Here is a 23385-nt window from a genome sequence, read left to right as displayed (position 1 = left end):
GGGAAGAAAAGAAATAGTGGTAGAGATGTCGACGTACGCAAGTATACCAACAACAAAGTTAGCAAGAACTCCCACAAGAACGATTGTTATTTAAAAAGGATGTAAAGGTGAGCGGGAACTAATTGCGTGGTGAAAATTAAGTTCCAAGTTGACAATGTACCTCGTGGTTGCTGTAAATATCATTGATTACTTGAGGGAAAAACACAGGTCTCGTAACTTGAGCATTGGATATGTAGGATGCTGGGTAGGTAGGTGCCTGAGGCACAATTCAATGCTATTTCTATTTTATTTTTTGTACATAGTATCAAATAATATTAGCTCCTATGAGCAGGATATCAGGGTGAATTCGGCTGGTACGTATCTTCCTGACAAGGAAACTGCGTGTCACTTCCTAGTAATTCCCCAGGAAACAAAAAAAAATCAACGCAACTGCCTGCTTTAGATAGGTACTTAGGTAGCTATCCGCAATATCAATATGGCAAGAACTGGTTTAAGGTTCCAACATAGGTTAGATCAGGGGTGTACCCAAGCGTTCCTCCAACGACAACAAACCTCAGGCACAACAGACACAGGTGATGTATGCCCTAGGGTAGGCAAGCTAACAGCACCCAAGCTTCCATGCCGTAGGAACTATTAGCTACATACCGAGGTATGTATCTGGGATTCTGCAATGGACATTGTAGTTTGAGAAAGGGAACAACAGAGGGGTACACTATATGATCTTTTTGAGTATGTAGCTAGCTCTCCATCAGCATCGTTCCGAGGTACCACTGTCAAGAATAATTCTAGGTACAGCGGGTTTATCTCATATCGGGATAAACTACCTAGGCGGTCGACTTGATATATACGATCGTTGCCACAGATTATGCTTGAATCATGCTATCTACCTAGGCACCTAGATAGGCTAGGTACCAGGCAGTCTACATCGATACCGGATAGTAGCAAGCAGATCATTACTCCAGAAAAGTATATCCTAGGGACACCAACTAGAGGCGTATGGCTCCTATATAAGGGATTGTGATGTCTTGAGGCATGGCAAATCCAGTGAAATCGATGGGCAACGATTGCGACCTGTCCCAGACTTCTAGTCTTCTAATGCGTAGCTGATATATTATATCCGTATCAAGGTCGTCGTTATTGTACATATCTGTACAAGAGTGATCCACGATAGTCCCATCATTATTTGCGTTTAGCTAGGTACATAATAAGTCAGCACTGCTAGGTAATTTTAATAAAGACGAGAGGATCAATCATACTAGTAGTTGGCGGGCCGGTTTTCTTCTTTGGTGCGCCCTTTCCACGCGATTTTACACTGTGTTGGTGTTAAAAATATCATCTACAAAAGATAATAGAAGGGTAGCTTGCCCTGCTAAGTGCTCTAATCTATCCTCTGCCTCTTCATTGATAGTTTCGAGGTTCAAGGACTTGAAGGCTTTCTCTAATGTGCCCACTGTCGGTCCCCTTGGAGGATAGTATTTTGCGAGTGACGGGCCTTTTAGTCGTTGTCGCAAGATCTTGTTGCCCATTCGAATCCCATCAGGGTTGTATGCCGTCGAGAAGATTTCGCATTGAGCCTGGAACATTAGCTTGCTTCTTTGTTTTCTGGCAGAAGAGCTTTCATAAGAACATACCTTCATGAGGCTTAATAACCTCGCACGGGGAACTGCTGCCATTTTGGATCTTTATGCAGCAGCACTTTATTTGCTTGTCGCAATGAAGGGTTGAGGTTTAATGCGGGCGTTAAATTTGGATGTCTAGATGCGCGTGGTTCGCACCCGGAAAATTATCGGTTAATTACCTAATCATGTCAAACTTTAAATCACTGTGCCTACCCACCTACTAATTTACAGTGCCTAGGGTACTACTAGTAGTACAATACCTAGGGTAGTATGGTAGCCCAATAAGACATCTGTGCCAAAATCAAAAATTAAGATTGACTATTCCGAATTTAGAAATTAAGAACAATGCTACGAGTACGTGAAAAGAGTGGATTGTACTTAGAGAGGCTTATGGATAAGTAAATATTGTCATATACGTGTACAGCTTGCATAAAAAGTACTTAAGCTACCATATTACTTTATATAGTAAGCTAAGTACTGGTTATATCCCCTTTTCCTACATACCTAATAACTTGCATGTACGATGCATTTATGATTTAAACGTGACTTTTATTAATAAGCGTAAAAGGCACTAAGCTAGTTACCTACTTGTTACACACACTTCTTAGCCACATATACCCTAGCCACACATACCCTAGCCACATATCCCTTACCTATACCTACCACATTTCGTATTAATCAAAGGTCTAGCCTCTTATGTTGAATAACTTTCTGATACATATAGCTACATATATGCAACCAAATTCAATTGAAAGTGCATTCAATTACGAATTGATTGATATAGGTCTCGAATTGAGGCGATACGTGGTTGCAAAGTTAATCAACTATGTAGGTGGCAGGCCGGACGGCACGTGATCACCCCTAGAGCCATAGTAAGAGCCCTTGGAGCCACGCTAGGAGCCTTTGGAGCCGCCTGGAGGTCACGCTAAGGGGTATCACGTGATGACCCACGATATATCTACCTGAATAACCTTTCAACCAGATATCGCACCAGTATGCAACCTACATCATTCAATCCGTAATGAAATGATCTTTTTATTGATACCGGTTGCATATATGTAGCTATATGTTTCAGAAAACTATCCATGTGGGAATAGTTATTACATAACCTTATATAGCCATATCACATGACTAAGTCACATGACCATACGGGTAAAAATATGATATTTTTAAGAAAATACTATTCAATTATCCAGTATAACTAGCTAAGGTACCGATATACATGCCTTTCTTTCTTAAAAAGTGGGACTGCATACTAAAATCAGACTAGCTCAATCATTATTTTCATTTTGGCACAGCTGTCTTATTGGGCCACCGTAGTAGTTCCAGTTCCTGGACCCAACTAAAACTTCACTTACGAAATATCACTGCACGTGTACTTCAATGTCATACAGCATTTATTGCTCCGTATGTGCCCTAGGTACCTAGAATTTCCTACTCAGCTACTACATAAGGTACTAGGTAAGGCCAATTCATAAAAAGTGTTGATCCTCGTATTTTTTTCTATAGATCGATTAAAGATACATCATTTGATGATCTCTAGGTTCATGCAAATCTAAGATATTCAAAAATGTTGAAACGTTCATACGCGGACCTTAGCTCCAAGGATATAACGTCAGTTTCGCAAATCCTAGAACATGCCGAAGATCTATTAAGTGCCGCCATCGCCTTGAAATTGGAGCTTGCAGCATTCCGCGATACTCCTGAGCTAAATGGTCAAATCATTTCAGTTTTAGAACTACACAACAAAAAAATATTACCTATCGCTCAACTACTTGATGAAGATGAGGTAAGTCGGTCATTGTTGTCGACGTCGTTTGGATTCGTAACTTACACTATATTAGAGCAAGGCCAGGAGTCAGCATGGGGCCGGATCCCGGAAGGTCCGAAAGCTTGACAGCGATGAAAGAGGCTCTGGAAGTTTACCCACAGCACTTCTCATACCACCTCCCGTGTCCTTAACTCGATGGACACCCAATGATATACCAGATTCTGGGTTGCCGCCCCTGCCTCCGGTTCGAGACCCTGTGCTTGAGCAAGCGGCGCTCACTCATTCTGGCATGACCGCAAAACCAACGGATATGAGTTATGAGCGACTTGAATGGATTGGAGATGCTTATCTCTACCTCATGTCTACATCCTTCATCTATCAAACATTCTCCAACCTAGGCGCAGGACGATGTTCTCAGCTACGAGAGAGGCTTATCAAGAACGACACTTTGTCTAATTATACTGTACAATATGGTATCAACAAACGCACAAAATTCCCTGCCGAGTTCGACCTTCATGGTAGGGTAGGGGGGAGCCAAGCGTCCCAGGCTGCGAAGAAAAAGGTCCTGGGCGATGTTTTCGAGTCGTACGTCGCTGCTGCAATCTTAGGAGATTCGGAAGGCTTATCACGTGTGTCATCGTGGGTAAAGTCTCTCTGGAGTACAACACTGGCCACTGAGATACGAAATGAATTCAGAGCCCAGCCCAACCCCAGCCGGGATTCATCGAACAAAGACGTGTCCAGCGGCGATAGCCAAACCATTGCCAGGCAGGATTTGAATCCCAAGGTCGTTCTGAGTCAGGTTGTTGGTGCTAAGGGAGTCAAGATCTCATACAATGATGTGGGTGAGCCAAAGAAGGACAAGCATACAAAACTCCCTTGGTATACAGTCGCAGTATTATTCGATGGGTTCGGTGAAAAGAAGCTTCAGCTAGGCATTGGAAGTGCAATCTCAAAAAAGGAGGCAGGAGCAAACGCGGCACGCGCGGCGCTGGAAAACAAAACCGCCATCACGCGTCTGAAGAAACTGAAGGAGGAGTCCTTGAAATCAGCAAAGCTAGCCGAGGAAGCTCAACAAGGATACGATAACTGGGCTTAAGCTGAGTACTTGCATGCGGTGGGCAGCCTGTATTTACATACTTAATGCAGTTGTAGTTTTAGGAGAATAATCGAATTGGCAATGCCAAATATCTCACCATGAGAACAATATCCAGAATTCATGGGAATGGATGTTAACCAAACTATGTGGCCGGTGGTCTATTAGGTACCTAGTATCCTAGCCTATAGAGATTATGCAATTTGACTGTTCTAGACCTAAAGTTTGAGTTCAAACTGCACTACATACATGTACATAGTACATAATAGTATTCGGAACAATGTAATTGAGTTTGACGGTGAGTTTCATTCAATGTTCTATTCTAATGACAAGTGCAGCTTTAGAGGTTAGTTATATTCACGTGCAATGCTCGGATAACTGCCCAGAAGGATCAATGATTAATTTACGATAATCTCCACTTTCTCCAGGGGCTTAACGGCACCGTGACGCATCTTGCGCAGCCCCAGCACGCGAGCGGCCAACCAGTGCCGAAAATAACCCGTATGTCCCTTACCGTTCCTTACCTTAAGCAGGCGTAGGTGGGCTTGGAGAAAGTTCAAAGGGGAAGCTGACCCCTGGCAGAAGCCCCATTTCTCTCTTTACGCCGAGGCACTTCGTTTGGTTAGTACCCGGATCGACATGAGGCTTCCCCCAGACATTTCGCATTTGGGGGAGACTCTGGACAAGACAGGCAAGACTGCATTGCACCTGCAGGCTTACTCGACCGCTTCCCTGAAATCCACGAGGAAATATTTAAGTTTTTAAAAAGAAGAACGGCGCAATGACAAAAACATTGAAATATTGATATTTATTTATTATTTATCACATTTAAGTAACTACTAACCTTACTTGTATGCAATTGCATACCTACCTATACACACCTACATATCACATATTACACATATTACACATATTACACATACTACACCATATACTTCCAACAAACATCCAACATAATTTAATTATGCCAACTTGGACATCCGGACGAACCAACTCACACTTTTACTAAAACATAGCTTCGAAAATCTATCCTATCCTATTATCCTATCGCGTTTTTTTATTCTCAACCTGTAGTTCGTATAGATGACGTGTTCCTAACCCCTCTGCCTTCCCATTGGCAGCCCACGAGACCAACGCATTGGGTGGCATTCCTGTAATCCGCTTCGATTGACGTCGACCTGCCTATCCGACCACGGTACTAACGAGCTGTATTTGCTACGCATACGTACGGTGTTCCGAGTGCCACGCCTCCGTGCCAGATCCATCGAGCGTTTGTCGGTCGATTGCTGCGGACCAGGGGGTATCCAGATTAAAATCGCGAGGCATAAAAAAAAAGAGGTCAAGTCTCTTGAACTAAAGATAGAAGAGAAAAGGGAGAGATCGTAGAAGAGTGTGTCCTTCTGCATCAAATTACAGATGCGAGGCTGCTCACCATGGCGGACTCTGTCGGTATGTTCCCCGATAATGAGAAGAACAATAATAATAATGAGGGTCCGCTTGGGCCCAGCCCAATCATTCGTCCCATTCACCTTTCTACTTTGCTCCCGAGCTTCCAATCGATCGTCCCGTCGCTAATGGAGTCCCCACCCGATGTAGACCGCGTGTTTGTGCACGCGCTGAACACGGTCAAAAAGATCCCTAAGACTGGCGCGTCGCGACCACCGCCCAGCGATCGTCTAAGACTCTATGGCTTGTATAAGCAGGCTATGGAGGGCGACGTCGACGGCGTCATGGAACGGCCTGAGCGCCGACCCGGCATCAACACGGATGAGCTACAGCGTGAGCGCGACAAGTGGGATGCCTGGAATGCGCAACATGGACTCAGTCGTACTGAGGCCAAAAAGCGGTATATTGAGGCCTTGATCGACACTATGCATCACTACGCCACATCACCGTAAGTTCTACTTTTCCTATTGTAACTTTTGTCAACTTGGTAGCTAATGAGGAATCTCGATAGGGAAGGGAAGGGACTTGTATCGGAGCTCGAGTTTGTTTGGGATCAGATTAAGAATAACAGCTCGTCTCCAAGCACATCACCAAAAGATGCCACGTTTCCCGAGTCTCGACTTATTCAGCACCCCGTCAGTGGTACCGAACGGCCTATGAAGGTCCTCAGTCCTATGAGCGAGGACGACGCGGCGGAGCAATATCGTGAGAATTTGGGCGACGATGATGATGGCGAATACGTAAAGAAGGGCGATAAGTGGTCACGTAAAGTAGAAAGGGCGCTAGTCAGGTTATCCGCTGAGGTCGCGGCTTTACGGGAACAGATCACGGCCGGGCGCGAGTGGAGGTCCAGAAGGGAAAGGAGTTTACCAGCATGGGCTAGTTGGCTACTGTGGATCGTCGCGAAACACCTGGCGGTAGACGTAGTGATTCTAGGCATCGTGCTACTCTGGATGCGGAAGCGAAAAGATAGGCGCCTTGAGGACCTCGTCCGGGCGATCTTGAGGATAGGCCGTGAATACGCGAGAAGAATACTACCGTCAAGGTGAGGGAATGACGATGAAGATGATGAAGTCATGGTGTCATTCGTTATGAATTCTAGGTCAGGCGAGGCCTGCCTCTAACTACTATCTTAAGCTATTACTCCTGTCCCACCAACATCACCATGACATCCTTCCTCCCACGACCACCGTCATAGGTCTCACGAACGGCCAGGCCATGCTAAAGCAAAGAAACACCGAAACGAGACTCATTAATCATCGTATCATCCTACTTGCTTGGATGAAAAAGCCGCCATGACAGACTCTGAATTCATGGTACCATGCTGGCAAGGCCATGTCACGTCACCAAATCAAGAGTCCACGTGGGAGTTGGGATTACCCTCGCATCCATGATATTCATCCAACGCGAGCTCCTCAACGTTGTCAGTGTCAGGGGTGGGCAGCAGCTTGGGCTGTGGGGGTGCCGACATCCAGATGCTGGGTGACAAGCGAGCGCCTAGGAATGGAGGTAGCCAAGTACATTTGTACATCGTGCAGGTTTCTGAATCAGGGCGGACGTCATTCGCTACCTCGTGGCTGACAAGAGTACCGATGTAGACATACTTGACGCCGGAAATACTGCAAGCTCGGAACATTGGGGTACCACAGCTACTGCAGCGATGCAAGTGCTGAGCTTCATATGTCTGCATCGGCTCCGAATGCATGAAGGTGTGCGCCTCCATGGTACCTAGAAATGTGACTTCAAGTCAGTCATCTTATCTACGGGTATCTATCTCCGGGGTGATAAATGAGGGGGTGGAGGATGAGAGAAGATAGCGCCGAGGCCTATAACCTAGGTTAGGTATGGGTAGTATGAAAGGACTTGCCTTGGTAGGAGATATTCTCGTCTTGGACAACCAGGTGGTCGCTGTACATGCCACCGGTGATCTTCTTGCAGTCTCGGCAGTGGCAAATTTTCTGATGGCAGTGTTCAGTGTCAAGAACGTTATAATGTCGCGAAACTACGATCGATAAAACCTACTCGAAGTGGAGTTGGGCCCACGATGGTGCCCTTGGTCTAAAAGCACGATATTAGCGTTTGCTTCTTGGCTATGCTGTGTCGGGGTTGGTTGGGAATAGACACTTACATCGCCACACAGACACTCAAGCTCCCAGTGAACCGCGAGCATCGACGAGTAGTCGGCCTGGGGATCAGGAAGCGCGCGATAGAGAGCCGCTACCCAATACGGCGTTACCGACATGGCGTCCATTAAGATGAGATAATTTTAGTAGAGGTTTGATGATGGTAGTCATCAGCGGTGAAGTTGGTGGTTGAGGTTGTAGTTGTGGGTGGGAGGAAAAGGAAGGAAAACGCAGAGGACGAGAAGTTTGTTTATGGCCTGGAGATTGGCAGAGTCGGATCAGTGCCACCAAGGTTTCTAAATCAGACGGTGCTCTAAGAATTTTATCTTTCCAAATCAGGTCAGATCAGGCAAGAGTTATTTCTGCTCTGGGCCACAAGACCGAGGGGGGCTGATACGATCTCGAAGTCATAGTCGAGTGTAGCTCTCTCAGCTGCTACGGGTCAAATTTGGGGGTGGGGGGCCTCTGGTTAGAATGGCCGGGGCGGGTATCGTCGACATGAGGCTATCGTGAGTCGATTTTGGCCAGAAGAAAGCTACACCCTGACAAGGAGAGGCGGGGCAAGGGGTAGGCACTCATTGTCACTTGAGTCCAGCTGACTGCTACCAGATAAGCAAGGAGGCGCTCAGACAAGAGACTCAGGATATGGGATGTCTTCGTCTAGCCATCACCAATCAAATCTTGTTTAGGGGTGTGAGCTGGCTGGCCATGGTCGCTAGACGTGCGTCCACGGGATACTGATGACCTGTCATCTTAACCAAGGGTACGAGCTCAGCAAACAGTTCAGGGTTACTCGTAATTCAGGATGTATGTTTTACCATCTCTACAAACTACGCAGTCCAGAATCTTACACTGTGGTTCTCTATCTTCGTAGTCGGGAATACCATGGTCGAATGGATACGATTCATGAATTCACAGGAACGTTAGGTTTATGTAGTTATTTTTGTCAGTGGTTGGATGAGGAACGTAGAGATTTGCACACATGGGACATGGAATGGCAGCATCTATTCTATGATAAAGACCGTTTATGCCCAGCTAGGGTTCAGCAATCAGGAATGACTATGTATGAGTAACTTCATGTAACTAGGTGTTAATGATTTATGAATAACATTGATTTTCCTGGGGGTACAAAGGAGCAAAAGCTTGCCAAGTACCTTACTAGGACAGTTGATCTTAACAGGACATGGACTTTTTCCAATTTGAATGAAAATTTGATTCTTTTGGTTAATGATTATCTCGAACCCCTATTCGTGTTCATATGTTAGATGTGTACAGTGTATGTGGTTTAATTTTAAGGCCCCCTGCTATCTTTCAGGTACAACTGTTCTGGTGATTTTTGTTTTATTTCTTTTCAACTATCATGTGGTAGATACAGTCGAAAAGGGGTTTCGAAGATACTGACAACCTCCCCCGCTTTTCTTATATTTATGACTAGTAAAATTCCTTGAAAACATGAAAACCTCCTTGAGATTCTACCAGATATATTTAGGGCAACAGTCCTAGGTGAGCACAGCTGCACAATTCGAGTGTCTAAGGGATTCGATAGGCGATAGGCGTGAAGCCACGTTCCAAATAGCCCAATCCAAAAGTCCAAATTCAAGCGGTAAGCCCTTGCAAATGTCTATTTTGCGAACCTGCTCCTCTTCCGAATCTCCTTCCCGTACTTATAGAAGAGGTAAGGGAATGGCATCATTGCCACGGTAAGGAAAGCTAGCAAGCTTGATCCCCATTGGAACCCGAGTTTGTTGTACATCTGTATCCCGAAGAGAGGGAAAGCAGCTGCGAAGTATTCAGTTAGCCGACGTAAGCATCTCAATGTTAACCGTCGAATTTCAGATCACTCACCACCGAAGGTACACCTAGTAAAGCTATTGGCAGCAAGTGCTGAAGCAGCATGGTACGGGTACGCATCCACTGTTATCACAACTGATTAGCATCAATGATAGTATACGGCCAGAACTATATATCACGCTGTAACTTACCAAGGAAGGTGAAGATTCCGGTAAATACCAACAGCGTACCACATCCGAAAATGCCGGATCCAATGATAGGACCGATCCAGTGGACCGACGGATAGGAGGTCCACGCGAAGATAAATAGCCCCATAGGACATAGGACCGCGCCGCCGATTGCGGGAGGTAATCGATGTTCCGGCTCGGCCACCCCATTATTCTGTTCCAAGAGTCGGTGGTTTATCTTGCGCCACACGGGATCAGATGCCGAGGATATGAGCATTCCAACGAAGATACCGAGGAAGCACAATCCAGTCTGCCAAAGGTTGAAGCCATGATTCTGTCCAAATACCAGAGGAAACGCCCCGAAGAATAGGTAGAGGACGCCTAGCAAGATCGCTGAAAAGAGACAGAGCAAAAGACACATGGGCTCGAAAATAAGAAGCTGGAACGGTCGTAGAAGGGAGAACTTTAGAGTTTCCACGAGGGACTTGGTCGAGTTCTCCATGGGTGACTTCCAGCGGTCATCTCCCGTCTCCTTTCTTATGTGCCTGGCTTTGTCGCGGAGCTTGATTGGGTCTATGAAAATTATCAGCACTGACTAGCCTTCAAAGATATGTACCTGGTAACAACATACGATACGTCTCAGGCGCAAAGAAAATGATCATGAGGAGCAGTAAAGAGGCCCAGATAATCATGGCCTATCACGATTCGAATATTAGCAAGACTACAATCCTCGTCAAAGCAAGAGACAAGTCGGCAAATACGTACGTAATACGTCCACCTCCAGTTCGCATAATAGTTGATGAACCCTCCGAGCAGAGGGCCCATACTAGGACCTATATAACTCATTAGCTTGAAGCTATATCGTCAGGTGTCAATGAACACTTACCGACGAAGGGGCTCAGCGAAATGATAACCATTGGCGCCTGGATCTGGTCCCGCCTGAACACGTCACTGACAGTACCTCCGGCGACGCTGAGAAATGAGCTGCCAGCGAAACCGTCCAGGAATCGAGCCTGAACGCATGTTAGTGCTTGATTCCTAGCATCATGAGGAGGAGAGAGAGAGAGAAATGTGTTGTGAGCTTGAAGCAGGCAGAGACATACAATCAACATTGTCTCAGCATTGCGGGCGACGGCACTTGGGGTAAGCCATATCAGAAACATGGCCCAGGAAGCGAGGTAGATTGGCCTTCGGCCGACGAACTCGCTCATGGGGCTCATGAGTAATGGCCCGAGAGCAACTAAAGTCGAGGTTAGCAAGCTTATGAGACCTTCCCTAGAGACCCGGTTGAAACACATACGGCCTAGGACAAAAAGTGATAATCCGAGCGTGCCGACAATACTGGATATCTGGAACTCTGCATTCATCTGGGTATACGTTGACGCATAGATAGAACTCGTACACGTTCTAGTGTTCATGGTCAACAGGGGATTCAGGGCAATAGTCGGTTCGCCTAGATACCTAGGTATATGAGGGCGAATATGACCGATGCCAGGCCCTACTTACACACAAAGACTTCCCAAACCCACGGTTATCACCACCATCCACTTGCGAATTAAGCTCATGCTTCGGGGACAGAGCGGATCGTCGTCGCCATCCCAGGCCACTTCGAACGGGTCCTTTTCCGCGCGAGGCACCTCAGGGGCGAATTCATCGTCCACGTCGTCGATATCGTCGCTCTCTTCCAAGTCGGCACATCCATGTCCATTATTCGAGCGCACTCGTGTCACGGACGAGGTGTATGAACCTCCTCGTTCTCTCCGGCCGACGCCAAGCCCGGGTCTATTCTCGACCTTTTCCGAGTCGAGCTTCTCCAAATCCGACGTCATCTTGGCAGACAATCCCGCGTAGAGCTTGCGGGTCGGTCGATAGCGTGAAAAATAATAGCCGGTTTATGGTACTAAACACAGCTTTTGGGCCGACGCTATTGCTGACCTTGTGGAGGAGGTCGAGCTTTTAAATGCTGAGCGGTATTATTTATTACCGGTTGTCAGATTTATTCTGAAGTCAGACTTAGCACGACATAAAAGAAACAGCGGCCGGGCAAATTGAAATAGTTTCGGTATGCTGAAGGGGGTTGACTAAGGCCCATACATGCCTACATGTTACCTTGCAGCCCTAATAGGCTGGTAGGTACTTTGATAGTTTCGATTACTCCATAACATCATAACGTACACATATTACCCTAACCTAGCCCATAACGACAATATCAAGGTATCATTGCTCGTTAGCTAATCGTCCCATGGTGTGCCCCACTCACTCTCGGCCCATGGCTCTTATGGAATTTTCCTAATGGAGGTGAGAAAAGATGAACGCGAGAGCGCGAAGGCTCCATCGCCGTTTGCTATGGATCCTTACTTTCGGTTATATTCGATCTGACAATCCCAAGCTGCAGCTATTCACCAGTTAGATACCTAGTAGTTGATGTTGATACTATACCTTCACATGTGTACATCGGCATTACTACCCTACATAGTTATGTATGTAAATATTTCCCCAAGTATCTAAAGTGAGTTTAGAATATATTTACTTACTGTATTACTATGTCGTTACATGAATCATGGGCTTTAAATATCCGTACAGTGATGTTATTAACTACCTAACCTAGCATAAAGCTAAGCGACATCGTTAATGCCGAATCTCGGGATCTGCTCCCGGGCTCTATCGCCGATCGGCGTTATGAGCTTAATAATACCTGGTACGTACTGATTAGTACCTAGAACCATAAATCCTTAAATCCATGGATGTCCAACATCACATCATCAAGATTCAACACCAAGGTAGACTAGGTTAACCTTATTCCTACTTACCTCAATTCAAATACAGCACCTAGCATTTCTATTCATCTCATGATATTTAATGATATTTAATTATATCCCGAAACTTCATGTTGCCAATGCAATAGTCTTCGACGCGATCAAGCAGCCAAGTTACAGGCAAGGTCACGTACATTATCACATACATTACATTATTAAGCCATCTCTATAATACTAATGAGAAAGAACTTACACGAAAAGTTCAATGTTTACAATGACTAACTATGGGCTCTAATGTAAGTGATAACTAATCCCCAGTCAAAGTTCCGATCACTTCTTTATGCACATATGCATTGAGCAATCATGCATTTACTAAGCTCTTGTCACTCCACTACGTGTATGTGAAAGTACCTAGGTACATATATTTCTGATATATTTCTGCCCCGCGCATCGGACATGTGGGGTTACACATTCAAAGGTTATACGCCCAAAATCAAGCCAATATAACCCATCCTATTGGTCAATGACAGCCAGATTCGCTGCAAAGAACAAACCAAATTTTATTTTTTTCAGGTAAAAGACGGCTTCGGACCGTAGCTCAAAGCGTCGACTCATAACTGTAAAATAGAAGTTCGAGCCTTCATTGTTCAAATCAAATCTGATCGCCACCCACCTAATCATCAAAAAAACCAAAACTCTCTCGGTGTACATGTGCAGTTATTCCCTCAAATGCCTTTCGGTAAATAAGTCAAAGGGAAACTAGCCATAGCGTACTTTAGTACCTACCTAGGGTATGAAATGAATGAATAGGCTATTAAAAAACATATAGGCGCACTTTGGATTGCATTTGCTGCTTGCTGCTCTTGCTACCTACTTACAGTACCTATTCGACTTTTCTTCAGGTGTGACGATCGGGATACAACTGAACTACGAGTATCACGACAGGCCCATTATACCATAATGGGTAGTGAGGAGAGCAACATGTCGGGCCCAACCCGCATCTCCATTCTCGGGTCCGACTCTATCATTGTCGACCACGACATCTGGAGGACCTTTGTTCCTGGCGACCTCCTCGACAACATCAAATCTTCTACCTATATCCTTATTACCGACTCTAATCTGCATGATCGCTATGTTCCTCCCTTTGTAGACCTCTTCAACCAGGCCATCGAGAGCCGAAATCTGCAGACCCGACTTCTCACTTATACCATCCCCCCCGGTGAGACTTCTAAAAGTCGGGAGACCAAAGCCGAGATAGAAGATTGGATGTTGGCTCGGCAATGTACGAGGGACACGGTCATAATTGCTCTGGGTGGTGGTGTCATTGGTGATATGATTGGCTATGTCGCTGCCACGTTCATGCGCGGCGTCCGCTTTGTCCAAGTCCCGACCACTTTACTTTCCATGGTGGACTCCTCTATTGGCGGCAAGACTGCCATCGACACCCCCATGGGCAAGAATCTAATTGGGTCCTTCTGGCAACCACAGCGTATCTATATAGATCTCGCCTTTCTCGGAACTCTCCCCGTACGCGAATTTATCAATGGCATGGCTGAGGTCATCAAGACCGCCGCAATATGGGACGAGTCCGAGTTTACCACCTTGGAACAAAATGCTGCTCTAATCCTAAGCTCTATTAGGTCCAAGACAGCCAACCCCAGCGACAGACTATTACCGATCCGCGCTATCCTCAAACGCATTGTCCTTGCCTCCGCCCGCGTTAAGGCCGAAGTTGTCTCCAAGGATGAGAAGGAGGGCGGCTTACGAAACCTACTAAATTTTGGTCACTCCATTGGCCACGCTTTTGAAGCTATTCTAACTCCCCAGGTCCTGCATGGAGAGGCTGTTGCCATTGGCATGGTAAAAGAGGCCGAATTAGCTCGTTATCTAGGTGTCTTGCGGCCGGGCGCAGTAGCTCGGCTCGTCAAGTGTATTGCGAGCTACGACTTGCCGACTTCCCTCCACGACAAACGCATTGTAAAGTTGACGGCCGGAAAGCAATGTCCCGTAGACGTGCTACTACAAAAAATGGCTGTAGATAAGAAAAATGACGGAAAGAAAAAGAAGATTGTACTTCTATCTGCTGTGGGCCAGACTCATGAGCCCAAAGCTAGCGTGGTCGACGATAGTGCCATCAGAGTTGTGCTCTCCCCTGCCATTCGGGTCATTCCCGGAGTGCCGAAGGGGTTAAGCGTGCAGGTGACGCCTCCGGGATCCAAGAGCATCTCTAACCGCGCCCTGGTGCTCGCTGCTCTCGGTCAGGGAACTTGCCGGGTCAAGAACCTTCTTCATTCTGACGATACCGAATACATGTTGTCGGCTATCGCCAAACTTAATGGGGCCACTTACTCCTGGGAGGATGCAGGTGAAGTTCTTGTGGTCACAGGAAAAGGAGGCAAGCTTCAGGCGAGCGACGAAGCGCTCTACCTTGGAAATGCCGGCACAGCATCTCGTTTCTTGACCACCGTAGTGGCTTTATGCTCTCCATCCAGCACGGCCTCGACTGTCTTGACCGGAAATGCCAGGATGAAGGTCAGGCCTATCGGTCCACTCGTCGATGCCTTGCGGTCAAATGGTATCAACATCAAATATCTCGGACAGGAGCACAGCCTCCCCGTGCAGGTTGACGCAGCCAGCGGCCTCGATGGTGGTGTCATTGAACTAGCTGCGACTATTTCATCACAATATGTCTCATCTCTTTTAATGTGCGCGCCATATGCCAAGAAGCCTGTCACTCTTCGTTTAGTGGGTGGCAAGCCAATTTCGCAACTATATATCGACATGACCATCGCTATGATGGAGGCATTTGGCATATCCGTCACGAAATCTGCGGACGAACCTCACACCTACCATATCCCCCAGGGTGTTTATAAGAATCCCGACGAATACGTCGTAGAAAGCGACGCCAGTTCAGCAACTTACCCTCTTGCTGTCGCCGCCATTACCGGCACTACTTGCACAATCCCTAACATTGGTGCAAACTCCCTCCAGGGGGATGCTCGCTTCGCAACGGATGTCCTACGTCCGATGGGATGTACGGTGGAACAGACCGCTACGTCGACTACTGTGACGGGCCCAAGCCCAGGTAGCTTGAAGGGCATTGACGTCGACATGGAACCTATGACCGATGCTTTCTTGACAGCCTCCGTGCTGGCTGCCGTGGCATCGGGGGAGACACGGATTACTGGCATCGCTAACCAACGTGTCAAGGAATGCAATCGTATTGCAGCCATGAGGGAGCAGCTTGCCAAATTTGGAGTGCACTGCAGGGAACTTGAAGATGGCATTGTCGTGTCAGGGAAGCCACTCACCGAGCTTTCCGAGCCGACCGAAAGCATTTACTGCTATGATGACCACCGCGTGGCCATGAGCTTCAGTGTCATATCCGTTGTAGCACCGAGCCCTGTCCTTATCCTAGAACGTGAATGTACAGGCAAAACATGGCCTGGGTGGTGGGATGTGTTGGCCCAGTCATTCAAGGTTAGCCTAGCAGGTGACGATGTTACGCCTACTACGCACAAACCCGCAAAGGCAAAGGCAGCAGAAATTGGGCCATCTATCTTCATTATTGGAATGCGGGGTGCGGGAAAGACCACGACGGGTCGCTGGATGGCGGACATTCTCGAGTACTCCTTTATCGACCTTGACCATGAATTAGAAAGGCGAGCTGGCATGACGATCCCACAAATCATCAATGAAAGCGGACGAGGCTGGGAGGGTTTCAGGCACGACGAACTTGAGCTCTTGAAAGATGTCATGAAAAACCAAAGTCAGGGCCATGTCTTTTCTTGTGGTGGCGGTATCGTTGAGGCGCCCGAAGCGCAGGAGCTACTAATTTCTTACCATCGTAATGGTGGTATAGTGCTCCTCGTGAACCGCGATCTCGAGCAGATGATAGAGTATCTCATGAAAGACCAGACTCGTCCTGCTTACACAGAGGAGATTCGAGGTGTCTATGAGCGCCGCAAACCTCTATTCCAGGAATGCAGCAATTATGAGTACCATAGTCCTATCCTTGACCCGCCTGGAGGCCTTGAGAACCCCCCAGCCGACTTCGTCCGCTTCGTGTCGGTAGTCACCGGGAAGGACAAGGGCTTCGAACACCTCAAGAAGCGACCTCTCTCTTTCTTCGTGTCGCTCACCTTACCTAGCGTGTCGTCAGCGCTCGAAGTGATACCACGTGTGGTAGTCGGCGCGGACGCCGTCGAATTACGGGTCGATCTACTCGATGATATCTCTCCGGAATCTGTGACAAAGCAAATTTCTCTGCTACGTTCTACAGCGAACAAGCCCATCATTTTTACACTTCGGTCCAAGTCACAGGGAGGTCGTTTTACCTACACGTCGGAGACGGAATTGCTCCCCTTGTATCAGACAGCCATGCGCGCGGGCGTGGAGTACGTGGATGTTGAGATGACGCTTTCAGATGAGACTTTAGCCGTCATCCTCGAGTCCCGGGGCAGTTCAACGCGTGTCATAGCATCACACCATGACCCCGAAGGCAAGTTATCCTGGACCAACGGTGGCTGGCAAACGTGGTATAACCGAGCTTTGCAATGTGGCGATATTATCAAGCTAGTGGGTGTTGCGAAGAAGATGGAGGATAACTTCTCACTCGCTACCTTTAAGGATAGAATGTTCAACGCACACGGGAAACCCATCATAGCCCTTAACATGGGCACCATAGGCAAACTTTCACGTATACTGAATGGTTTCCTAACACCTGTTTCGCATCCCGACTTGCCTTTCAAGGCAGCTCCTGGCCAGTTGTCAGCAGCTGAGATCCGTACTGGACTGTCCTTAATCGGACAGCTCGACGCGAAGCAATTCTATTTATTCGGTAAACCTATCTCGGCATCCCGGTCCCCGGCTTTACATAATACCCTATTCCGCCAGACCGGACTGCCTCACAAGTACTCCCTATTTGAGACCGATTCCGCGGCCGATATTCAAAAGGTGATTCGGTCACCTGATTTTGGAGGTGCCTCGGTCACTATCCCACTCAAAATCGATGTCATGGGCCTACTTGATGTTATCTCAGAGCCGGCTAAAGTGATCGGCGCTGTCAATACGATTACACGCGTTTCCTCGGATGACGAAGAGAAGATACGGTTGCGTGGGGATAATACGGACTGGAGTGGCATGGTTTACTCCCTACATTCAGCAGGGCTAGTTACACCGAAGGTAGGCACACGTAGCGCGATGGTGGTGGGTTCCGGTGGTACGAGTAGAGCTGCCATCTACGCACTACATCATCTTGGCTACAGCCCTATCTACATATTGGCACGAAACTCCAAGGCTGTCCAAACTCTTCGTGAGCAATTTCCCCCCGACTACAATATCAAGCAAGTCACCGAGACTTGCCACGTAGACTTCCACAACGATCCAGATGTTGTCATCAGCACAATTCCTGCCGATAAGCCGATCGACAGCGACCTGTACCACCTGCTCAGATATTTATTGAGGGAGGCTAGGGACCCGCCAAATTACTTGCTAGAGATGGCTTATAAGCCTCGCTGCACACCAGTCATGGAGCTGGCGGAAGACGCGGGCTGGTACACCATTCCGGGTCTGGAGGTGCTTGCATCACAAGGCTTCTATCAGGTATGTAAGAAGCTATGAACACGATGATCACTCTACTGACAGATTTTCCAGTTCCAACTCTGGACGGGCATTGTACCTCTCTTCCCCGACGTACGAGCAGCTGTCCTAGGCGAGTAAGTAGGTGCGATAACACGACACGTCAGTAGTGGCACGCTGGACACATTTTGAGATTTGTACGCATATCTATTACCTGGTGCTTTCCGACGCTATCTACCTAACCTAGTTTGATCCATGCCTACCTAATCACGTAGCGTACTTACGTAGTGTCAAGGATATTTTATGCAGATAATACTACCAAATATTTCCTCCTTGCCATATCTACATATTAGTTGGTTCCATATACGTTACGTACATACATGAAAGGCTGAGTACCTACGCATCATTCCATTCTCGCGGGTGTCTCAGCATCGCCCTGATACCTACCTAAGTACCGTCCGTGTCTTCCGGAGCCATGAGAGTCACCTATGAAGTTCGCCTCCGGGCTATCGGCGACGTTGACTACGAAGTGTGTGTGGCTGAGAGCACGAGGGCAATTATTTTTATTTTTATACAGATTACTATTCACATACCTGCCTAGGTAGGTAACGTAGCATGTACGGTAGTATGATCCGGATGCCTAGATAACCGAGTCGCCCGGAGACTTGGTACTGCAGTTAACGAACACGTTGAATTAAACTCTCACAGGTACTGTAGGTAGGGAAGACGGGCTACGCTGAAAAGCTACTAGGTTAGGTAGGTAGTTAGATATGTTCGGCTGTAGTTAGGTAGGTACGTGTTCTCCGCGGGCGAAGCACTCGTCGTCAATCTTCTTGTCTTGGCCGTGGGATGGTTGGCAGACGCGCGTGTGTGAGCTTGATGTCAGTCAGTCAGTCAGTCAGTCAGTCAGTCAGTCAGTCAGTCAGTCAGTCAGTCACGGGGCTTGGACCTAGGTTGGTACATAGTTATATGGATGGTTACAAGTGTAGGTGTTTTGCCGCTCGCGAGGCCTCCGAGTACCGGGGTTTAGGTATTTGGATATTTCGCCGAGGGGGGGGGTGGTTCACTGCCGTGGATGCCGGTCCGAGGATGTTTCGCCTCCCGAAAGTTTTTTTTTCTTTCTTTTTTTGTTGAGGTTTCTGCGATTCGATGTGATTCGATGGTTGGATGTGGGTTAGTAATCTGATAGGGTAGACAAGGTGGATGCTAAGAATAGGTGGGGCTAGCGTGGATGCACAGCCATAAGTTGAAGTCGACTACGTAATTAGCCACATCTCGATAACTAGTTAGCTAGTTGGTTCCAAGACATTTGTGGCTTAGCAATCGAGTAACTAACTACATAGTGGTAACGTACATACCTCGGCTCTGGTTCGTTACAGACGTTTCTTGTTCATCGATGCAGCAGTTGGTTTCTTTCAAGTTCTTGCTTTCGGCTATAGCCGAGTACATACATATGTAGGTATGTACTATGCAAAAATACATGATCGATCGACGAAAATCAAGGAAAAGACTTTTACTTAGCATCAGATACCTAGTAATGATGGTTATTGCAGAGCCTTGATTGATGGATGCATACATGTACATACGAGATTAGATACATACATGTATGTACATACATTCCTATGTGCCTACCGGAAATGTACCTCGTTTTTTTTTTTTTTAGTTACATGTATGTCGATTTTACAAGCATCAATTGTGTATTTAGGTACATCTCGGCGCATGCCTCGGAAGCTAATCGCAGTTCCGCAACCAAGCAATACGAGTACTAAGGCTTTAGGTACATGTATATTGGATGTACATACATACATCAACTTCCAAGGCTATGTACATGGATATTAAAACAAGCACGCCTCAAATCAATGGTTGAGGCTTATAAGTTACATACATACAGCAGCAAGGAAAACCGGCTCTTGACTTTTAATTAATTTAGGTAATTACCTGAACCTTTGGGTACAATACAAGGGAGGTACAGTATGCATGTATGTATGTATGTAAGATAGCCAGCCTTAGATACACTAGGTATGTATGTATGTATGCAGGGTAATAAAGGTTCTGACCCCTTTCGTATGCTCGATTACATCACTCGTGGCTGGGGGGAATGCAACGAGCATGCATGTCGCGCAGTAGTGCAGGTATGTGTGTGTGTGTGTGTGTGTCCTGTCACTCCTGTGTGTGTGTAAGAGGGAGGAGACAGGGAGTATGTAGGAGTACATCAGGTGTTTACACCTACATATGTAAACATAAACCCTACGTACAGTACCTACCTATAGGTTCGCTGCCCTACGTACATACATACATACATAGTTACACACATGTTTGTGCTACTATTAAGGGAATGAGTGGATGGGCAGATATTAATATATATCGGTAGGATGAATTGAAAAGAAGGAAGATAGATGGATGGATGGATGGATGGAATAAAGCAAGATCATACACCGAAAAGCGTAGTGTAGTTACTTGAAGGCCAATAGTAAAAATAGGTACTCATATGCCCCTGTGTTATAGGTAACCGTAGGTACTGTATTGTATTAATACGTACTAAAGAACATTAGCCCCGCGGTTGTTTAAGGTGCTTACGCGGGTGTAACTTGAAAATGGCCCAAGCTTCAAATCTCTTAAGCCGGTCCTTTTTTTAGTACTTTCTTTTCTTATTATTTCTTTATCTCTTTCTTTAACTATGTACTGTAACTAAACTAATAATAAGGCTCTGTGTTTCTTACGCCACACATTGATGCAGGTAGCACTGAGGCATGTGTCCTGTAAGCTCAGCAAGTACGGTAGGTATAGCGGTAATATGTATGTAGGTAGGTGGGGAGGGTAAGATGATGCCTTACAACAACAACAACTACAACACTTACATATCAGCAGCAGCAGCAGCAGCAACGCCTCTACGAAGCAGGCTTTGTTTTTACGTGCATACATACTTACAAACATACATACATACATACACACGATAGTTTCTGCACGCGCCCACGCCGGCGCCTTATGAAAATGAATGAATGAATGCTTACATATAACTAACATACTTACCTCTAAAAAGCTAACCTACGTACGTGGAGACATCCCGCACCAGTCGTCTACATCTCCAACTTCAACCCCCCCCCCCATATTCCATTCGTCCCCATGCAATGCATCCTACGACAGCTCTACCTAACCTCAAGTTAGCCTACTTGGAAACAAAACTTCTTGGCTTGCATCGTGGGTACATAAGTAGGTAGGTAGGTAGGTAAGGCAGGTAAATATGTAGGGAGGTAATTATACTGTAGGTATGTATGTATGCATGTATGTCAGACTCAACACGACAAAACCCAAAAAATTAAGGCCGAGGTATAACTAGTTAGTTATACACAGCGTAGCATCGGCATCATAGCTCCCCTACCTGTCTACCTACCTTACCTACATCCTTACTTACAGTACCAATATCAAAGCTCTAGGTTAGCTAATGCGCCAAAAATAAAATAACCATAACTGCATACCCAACCAATCGCGCTTCCACCAAAAAAAGGGTCGGTACTACCTAGCAGCCACTCAAATCCCATACCTACATACATAGATCTTAGTGTATTGTACCATCAATGTCAAATCAATCAATCGAATCCATACCTACATACCTACCCTATCAATAAGCTTTTTAACCCCCCCCCCACCTCTCTCTTTTGCTTTTCTGCCCGCCCTGCCTGCCTGCTGCAACGCTTGTCAGGATGAGACACGTATGTATGCGTAGGTAGGTAGGTAGTATAACTATTGTTTACATACAGTACCTCCAGCTACCTACCTTCCTACTTGCCCACTTATGTATGTACTCGCCTACGTTGCGTACATACACACATACATACATACATACATACATCGCAGGTATGGATATCAATGTGTATGTATGTATATAAGGTAGGCATGTAGATGTATGTAGGTAGGTGGCCTACATACATATAAGGTATACTCACGCGCAGAACCAAGTTTATCATGCAGCCACTTACATACATAATGTTATGTGTAGGGCATATACATATACATATACATTACATGCGCACGAATTGTGTATGCAGGACATAAATGAACGAATCATAGCAGTAGTACTTGAAGTAGTAGGTAAATAGCATTAAATAGCCTTCGCAGGGCATTGTTTTCATTCTCTAGTAATAGTGGTAATAGTAGTATGTATACAACACACTTATCAGTTGGTATCATATATAATATACAGTCTCTAGTAAGTAGCCAACAACACAAATTAATATCTTCTTCTTTTTAATCTTGTTCTTTTTAGATAGTACCCTGCGCCCACGTATACCCAGTATAGATTTTTCGCGTATGTAATATGCCATGCATGCATGTATGATAGATATGCCATGTTGCCGACACCCAGTAAGAAAAAAGAAAAAGATAATAGTAGAAACAGATTCGCTTGTTTTGATCATACACTTCGTTATTAGAGAGGTATTCGTCTCGTCTCGTCATAGAGGCCTTTTCCCCTTTTTTTGTCCCGTCCACCCCTTATTCGTCGGGAAAGAGGGCCATGATTTATCATTCTTTTGTACTCCCCCCTCCTTTCTTCTCTTCTCGGATATCGTACAGCAAGCGAGCTCCCGGTGCTTGCCAGTGTATGCTGCCCATTCATTGGGCAGTGCAGGAAAAATTCAAATTTATACAGATAAAGTAGAACAATGACGGAAATTAAAATAATATAGAACAGGGGAAAAGGAAAAGATGATAAGAAAGAATAATCATCGCTGATCCGAACCGGCGATTTTTTTATCACCCATGTCTATAGGTACCCAAAAGCCCCTTTGTCCTCGATATAGTGAAAAAAAAAAAGAAAGAAAATGTACATGACGCAGATGGAGGGAGATAATAGATTAAAGAATCCAAAATTTCATCCCTCCTCCCGGTGTATTTCTGCCCCCCTAAAATGACGCCTAAATTGGTTTGGGGTTCCAGAATAAATAAATAAATCAAAAATAAAAAAGATTCCGCAATGCAAAATGACAGATGCAAAACATCATAATGGCGTTCTCGTACAAGAAAATGGATGGTATGAT

General features: G+C 46.2%; 6 protein-coding genes across 6 annotated transcripts; 3 read left to right on the top strand and 3 right to left on the bottom strand.

Moving 5' to 3' along the window:
- Positions 1-1307: 1307 nt before the first annotated feature.
- Positions 1308-1673, bottom strand: GGS25DRAFT_519727 (mitochondrial ribosomal subunit S27-domain-containing protein; the record flags this gene model as incomplete). Its single annotated transcript, XM_049263761.1, has 2 exons — positions 1308-1574; positions 1632-1673. 2 exons carry the CDS (start codon positions 1671-1673, stop codon positions 1308-1310), a joined length of 309 nt encoding a protein of 102 aa, XP_049119189.1.
- A 1288-nt stretch (positions 1674-2961) lies between these two features.
- Positions 2962-4637, top strand: GGS25DRAFT_482629 (ribonuclease III). The gene is made up of 3 exons (XM_049260288.1): positions 2962-3080; positions 3163-3408; positions 3464-4637. The coding sequence occupies exons 2-3, from the start codon at positions 3190-3192 to the stop codon at positions 4487-4489; spliced, it is 1245 nt and encodes a 414-aa protein (XP_049119188.1). The 5' UTR covers positions 2962-3080; positions 3163-3189; the 3' UTR covers positions 4490-4637.
- A 1282-nt stretch (positions 4638-5919) lies between these two features.
- On the top strand, positions 5920-7147 carry GGS25DRAFT_530198 (acyl-CoA binding protein; the record flags this gene model as incomplete). The annotated part of the gene is made up of 2 exons (XM_049265355.1): positions 5920-6380; positions 6444-7147. The coding sequence occupies 2 exons, from the start codon at positions 5920-5922 to the stop codon at positions 6979-6981; spliced, it is 999 nt and encodes a 332-aa protein (XP_049119187.1). The 3' UTR covers positions 6982-7147.
- A 623-nt stretch (positions 7148-7770) lies between these two features.
- GGS25DRAFT_519723 (uncharacterized protein) lies at positions 7771-8174 on the bottom strand (the record flags this gene model as incomplete). The annotated part of the gene is made up of 3 exons (XM_049263760.1): positions 7771-7890; positions 7955-7990; positions 8061-8174. 3 exons carry the CDS (start codon positions 8172-8174, stop codon positions 7771-7773), a joined length of 270 nt encoding a protein of 89 aa, XP_049119186.1.
- A 1105-nt stretch (positions 8175-9279) lies between these two features.
- On the bottom strand, positions 9280-12302 carry GGS25DRAFT_482623 (MFS general substrate transporter). Its single transcript, XM_049260287.1, has 10 exons — positions 12108-12302; positions 11520-12014; positions 11314-11420; positions 11117-11253; positions 10900-11026; positions 10779-10846; positions 10645-10708; positions 10038-10586; positions 9901-9969; positions 9280-9834 (listed from the first exon to the last, which is right to left on the bottom strand). The coding sequence occupies exons 2-10, from the start codon at positions 11840-11842 to the stop codon at positions 9677-9679; spliced, it is 1602 nt and encodes a 533-aa protein (XP_049119185.1). The 5' UTR covers positions 11843-12014; positions 12108-12302; the 3' UTR covers positions 9280-9676.
- A 1278-nt stretch (positions 12303-13580) lies between these two features.
- On the top strand, positions 13581-18844 carry GGS25DRAFT_195134 (Pentafunctional AroM protein). The gene is made up of 2 exons (XM_049256744.1): positions 13581-18373; positions 18425-18844. Exons 1-2 carry the CDS (start codon positions 13730-13732, stop codon positions 18488-18490), a joined length of 4710 nt encoding a protein of 1569 aa, XP_049119184.1. The 5' UTR covers positions 13581-13729; the 3' UTR covers positions 18491-18844.
- Positions 18845-23385: the final 4541 nt, after the last annotated feature.

The sequence above is a fragment of the Hypoxylon fragiforme genome (assembly GCF_022984875.1).
Source record: "Hypoxylon fragiforme strain CBS 206.31 chromosome Unknown GGS25scaffold_3, whole genome shotgun sequence".
Taxonomy (NCBI): domain Eukaryota; kingdom Fungi; phylum Ascomycota; class Sordariomycetes; order Xylariales; family Hypoxylaceae; genus Hypoxylon; species Hypoxylon fragiforme.
The sequence above is the reverse complement of the archived record's forward strand: the minus strand, read 5'-3'. Positions and strand labels throughout refer to the sequence as shown.

What these genes read in the sequence shown, in the direction of transcription:
- GGS25DRAFT_482629 (XM_049260288.1), top strand. Translation starts at nt 3,190, where the DNA reads ATGTTGAAACGTTCATACGCGGACCTTAGCTCCAAGGATATAACGTCA. An exon ending in AACTACTTGATGAAGATGAG is followed by an intron (nt 3,409 to 3,463) that starts GTAAGTCGGTCA and finishes ACACTATATTAG; the next exon opens with AGCAAGGCCAGGAGTCAGCA.
- GGS25DRAFT_195134 (XM_049256744.1), top strand. Translation starts at nt 13,730, where the DNA reads ATGGGTAGTGAGGAGAGCAACATGTCGGGCCCAACCCGCATCTCCATT. An exon ending in CATCACAAGGCTTCTATCAG is followed by an intron (nt 18,374 to 18,424) that starts GTATGTAAGAAG and finishes CAGATTTTCCAG; the next exon opens with TTCCAACTCTGGACGGGCAT.
- GGS25DRAFT_482623 (XM_049260287.1), bottom strand. Translation starts at nt 11,842, where the DNA reads ATGACGTCGGATTTGGAGAAGCTCGACTCGGAAAAGGTCGAGAATAGA. An exon ending in GGTTTGGGAAGTCTTTGTGT is followed by an intron (nt 11,421 to 11,519) that starts GTAAGTAGGGCC and finishes CATGAACACTAG; the next exon opens with AACGTGTACGAGTTCTATCT. An exon ending in CGGAATCTTCACCTTCCTTG is followed by an intron (nt 9,970 to 10,037) that starts GTAAGTTACAGC and finishes TTGTGATAACAG; the next exon opens with TGGATGCGTACCCGTACCAT.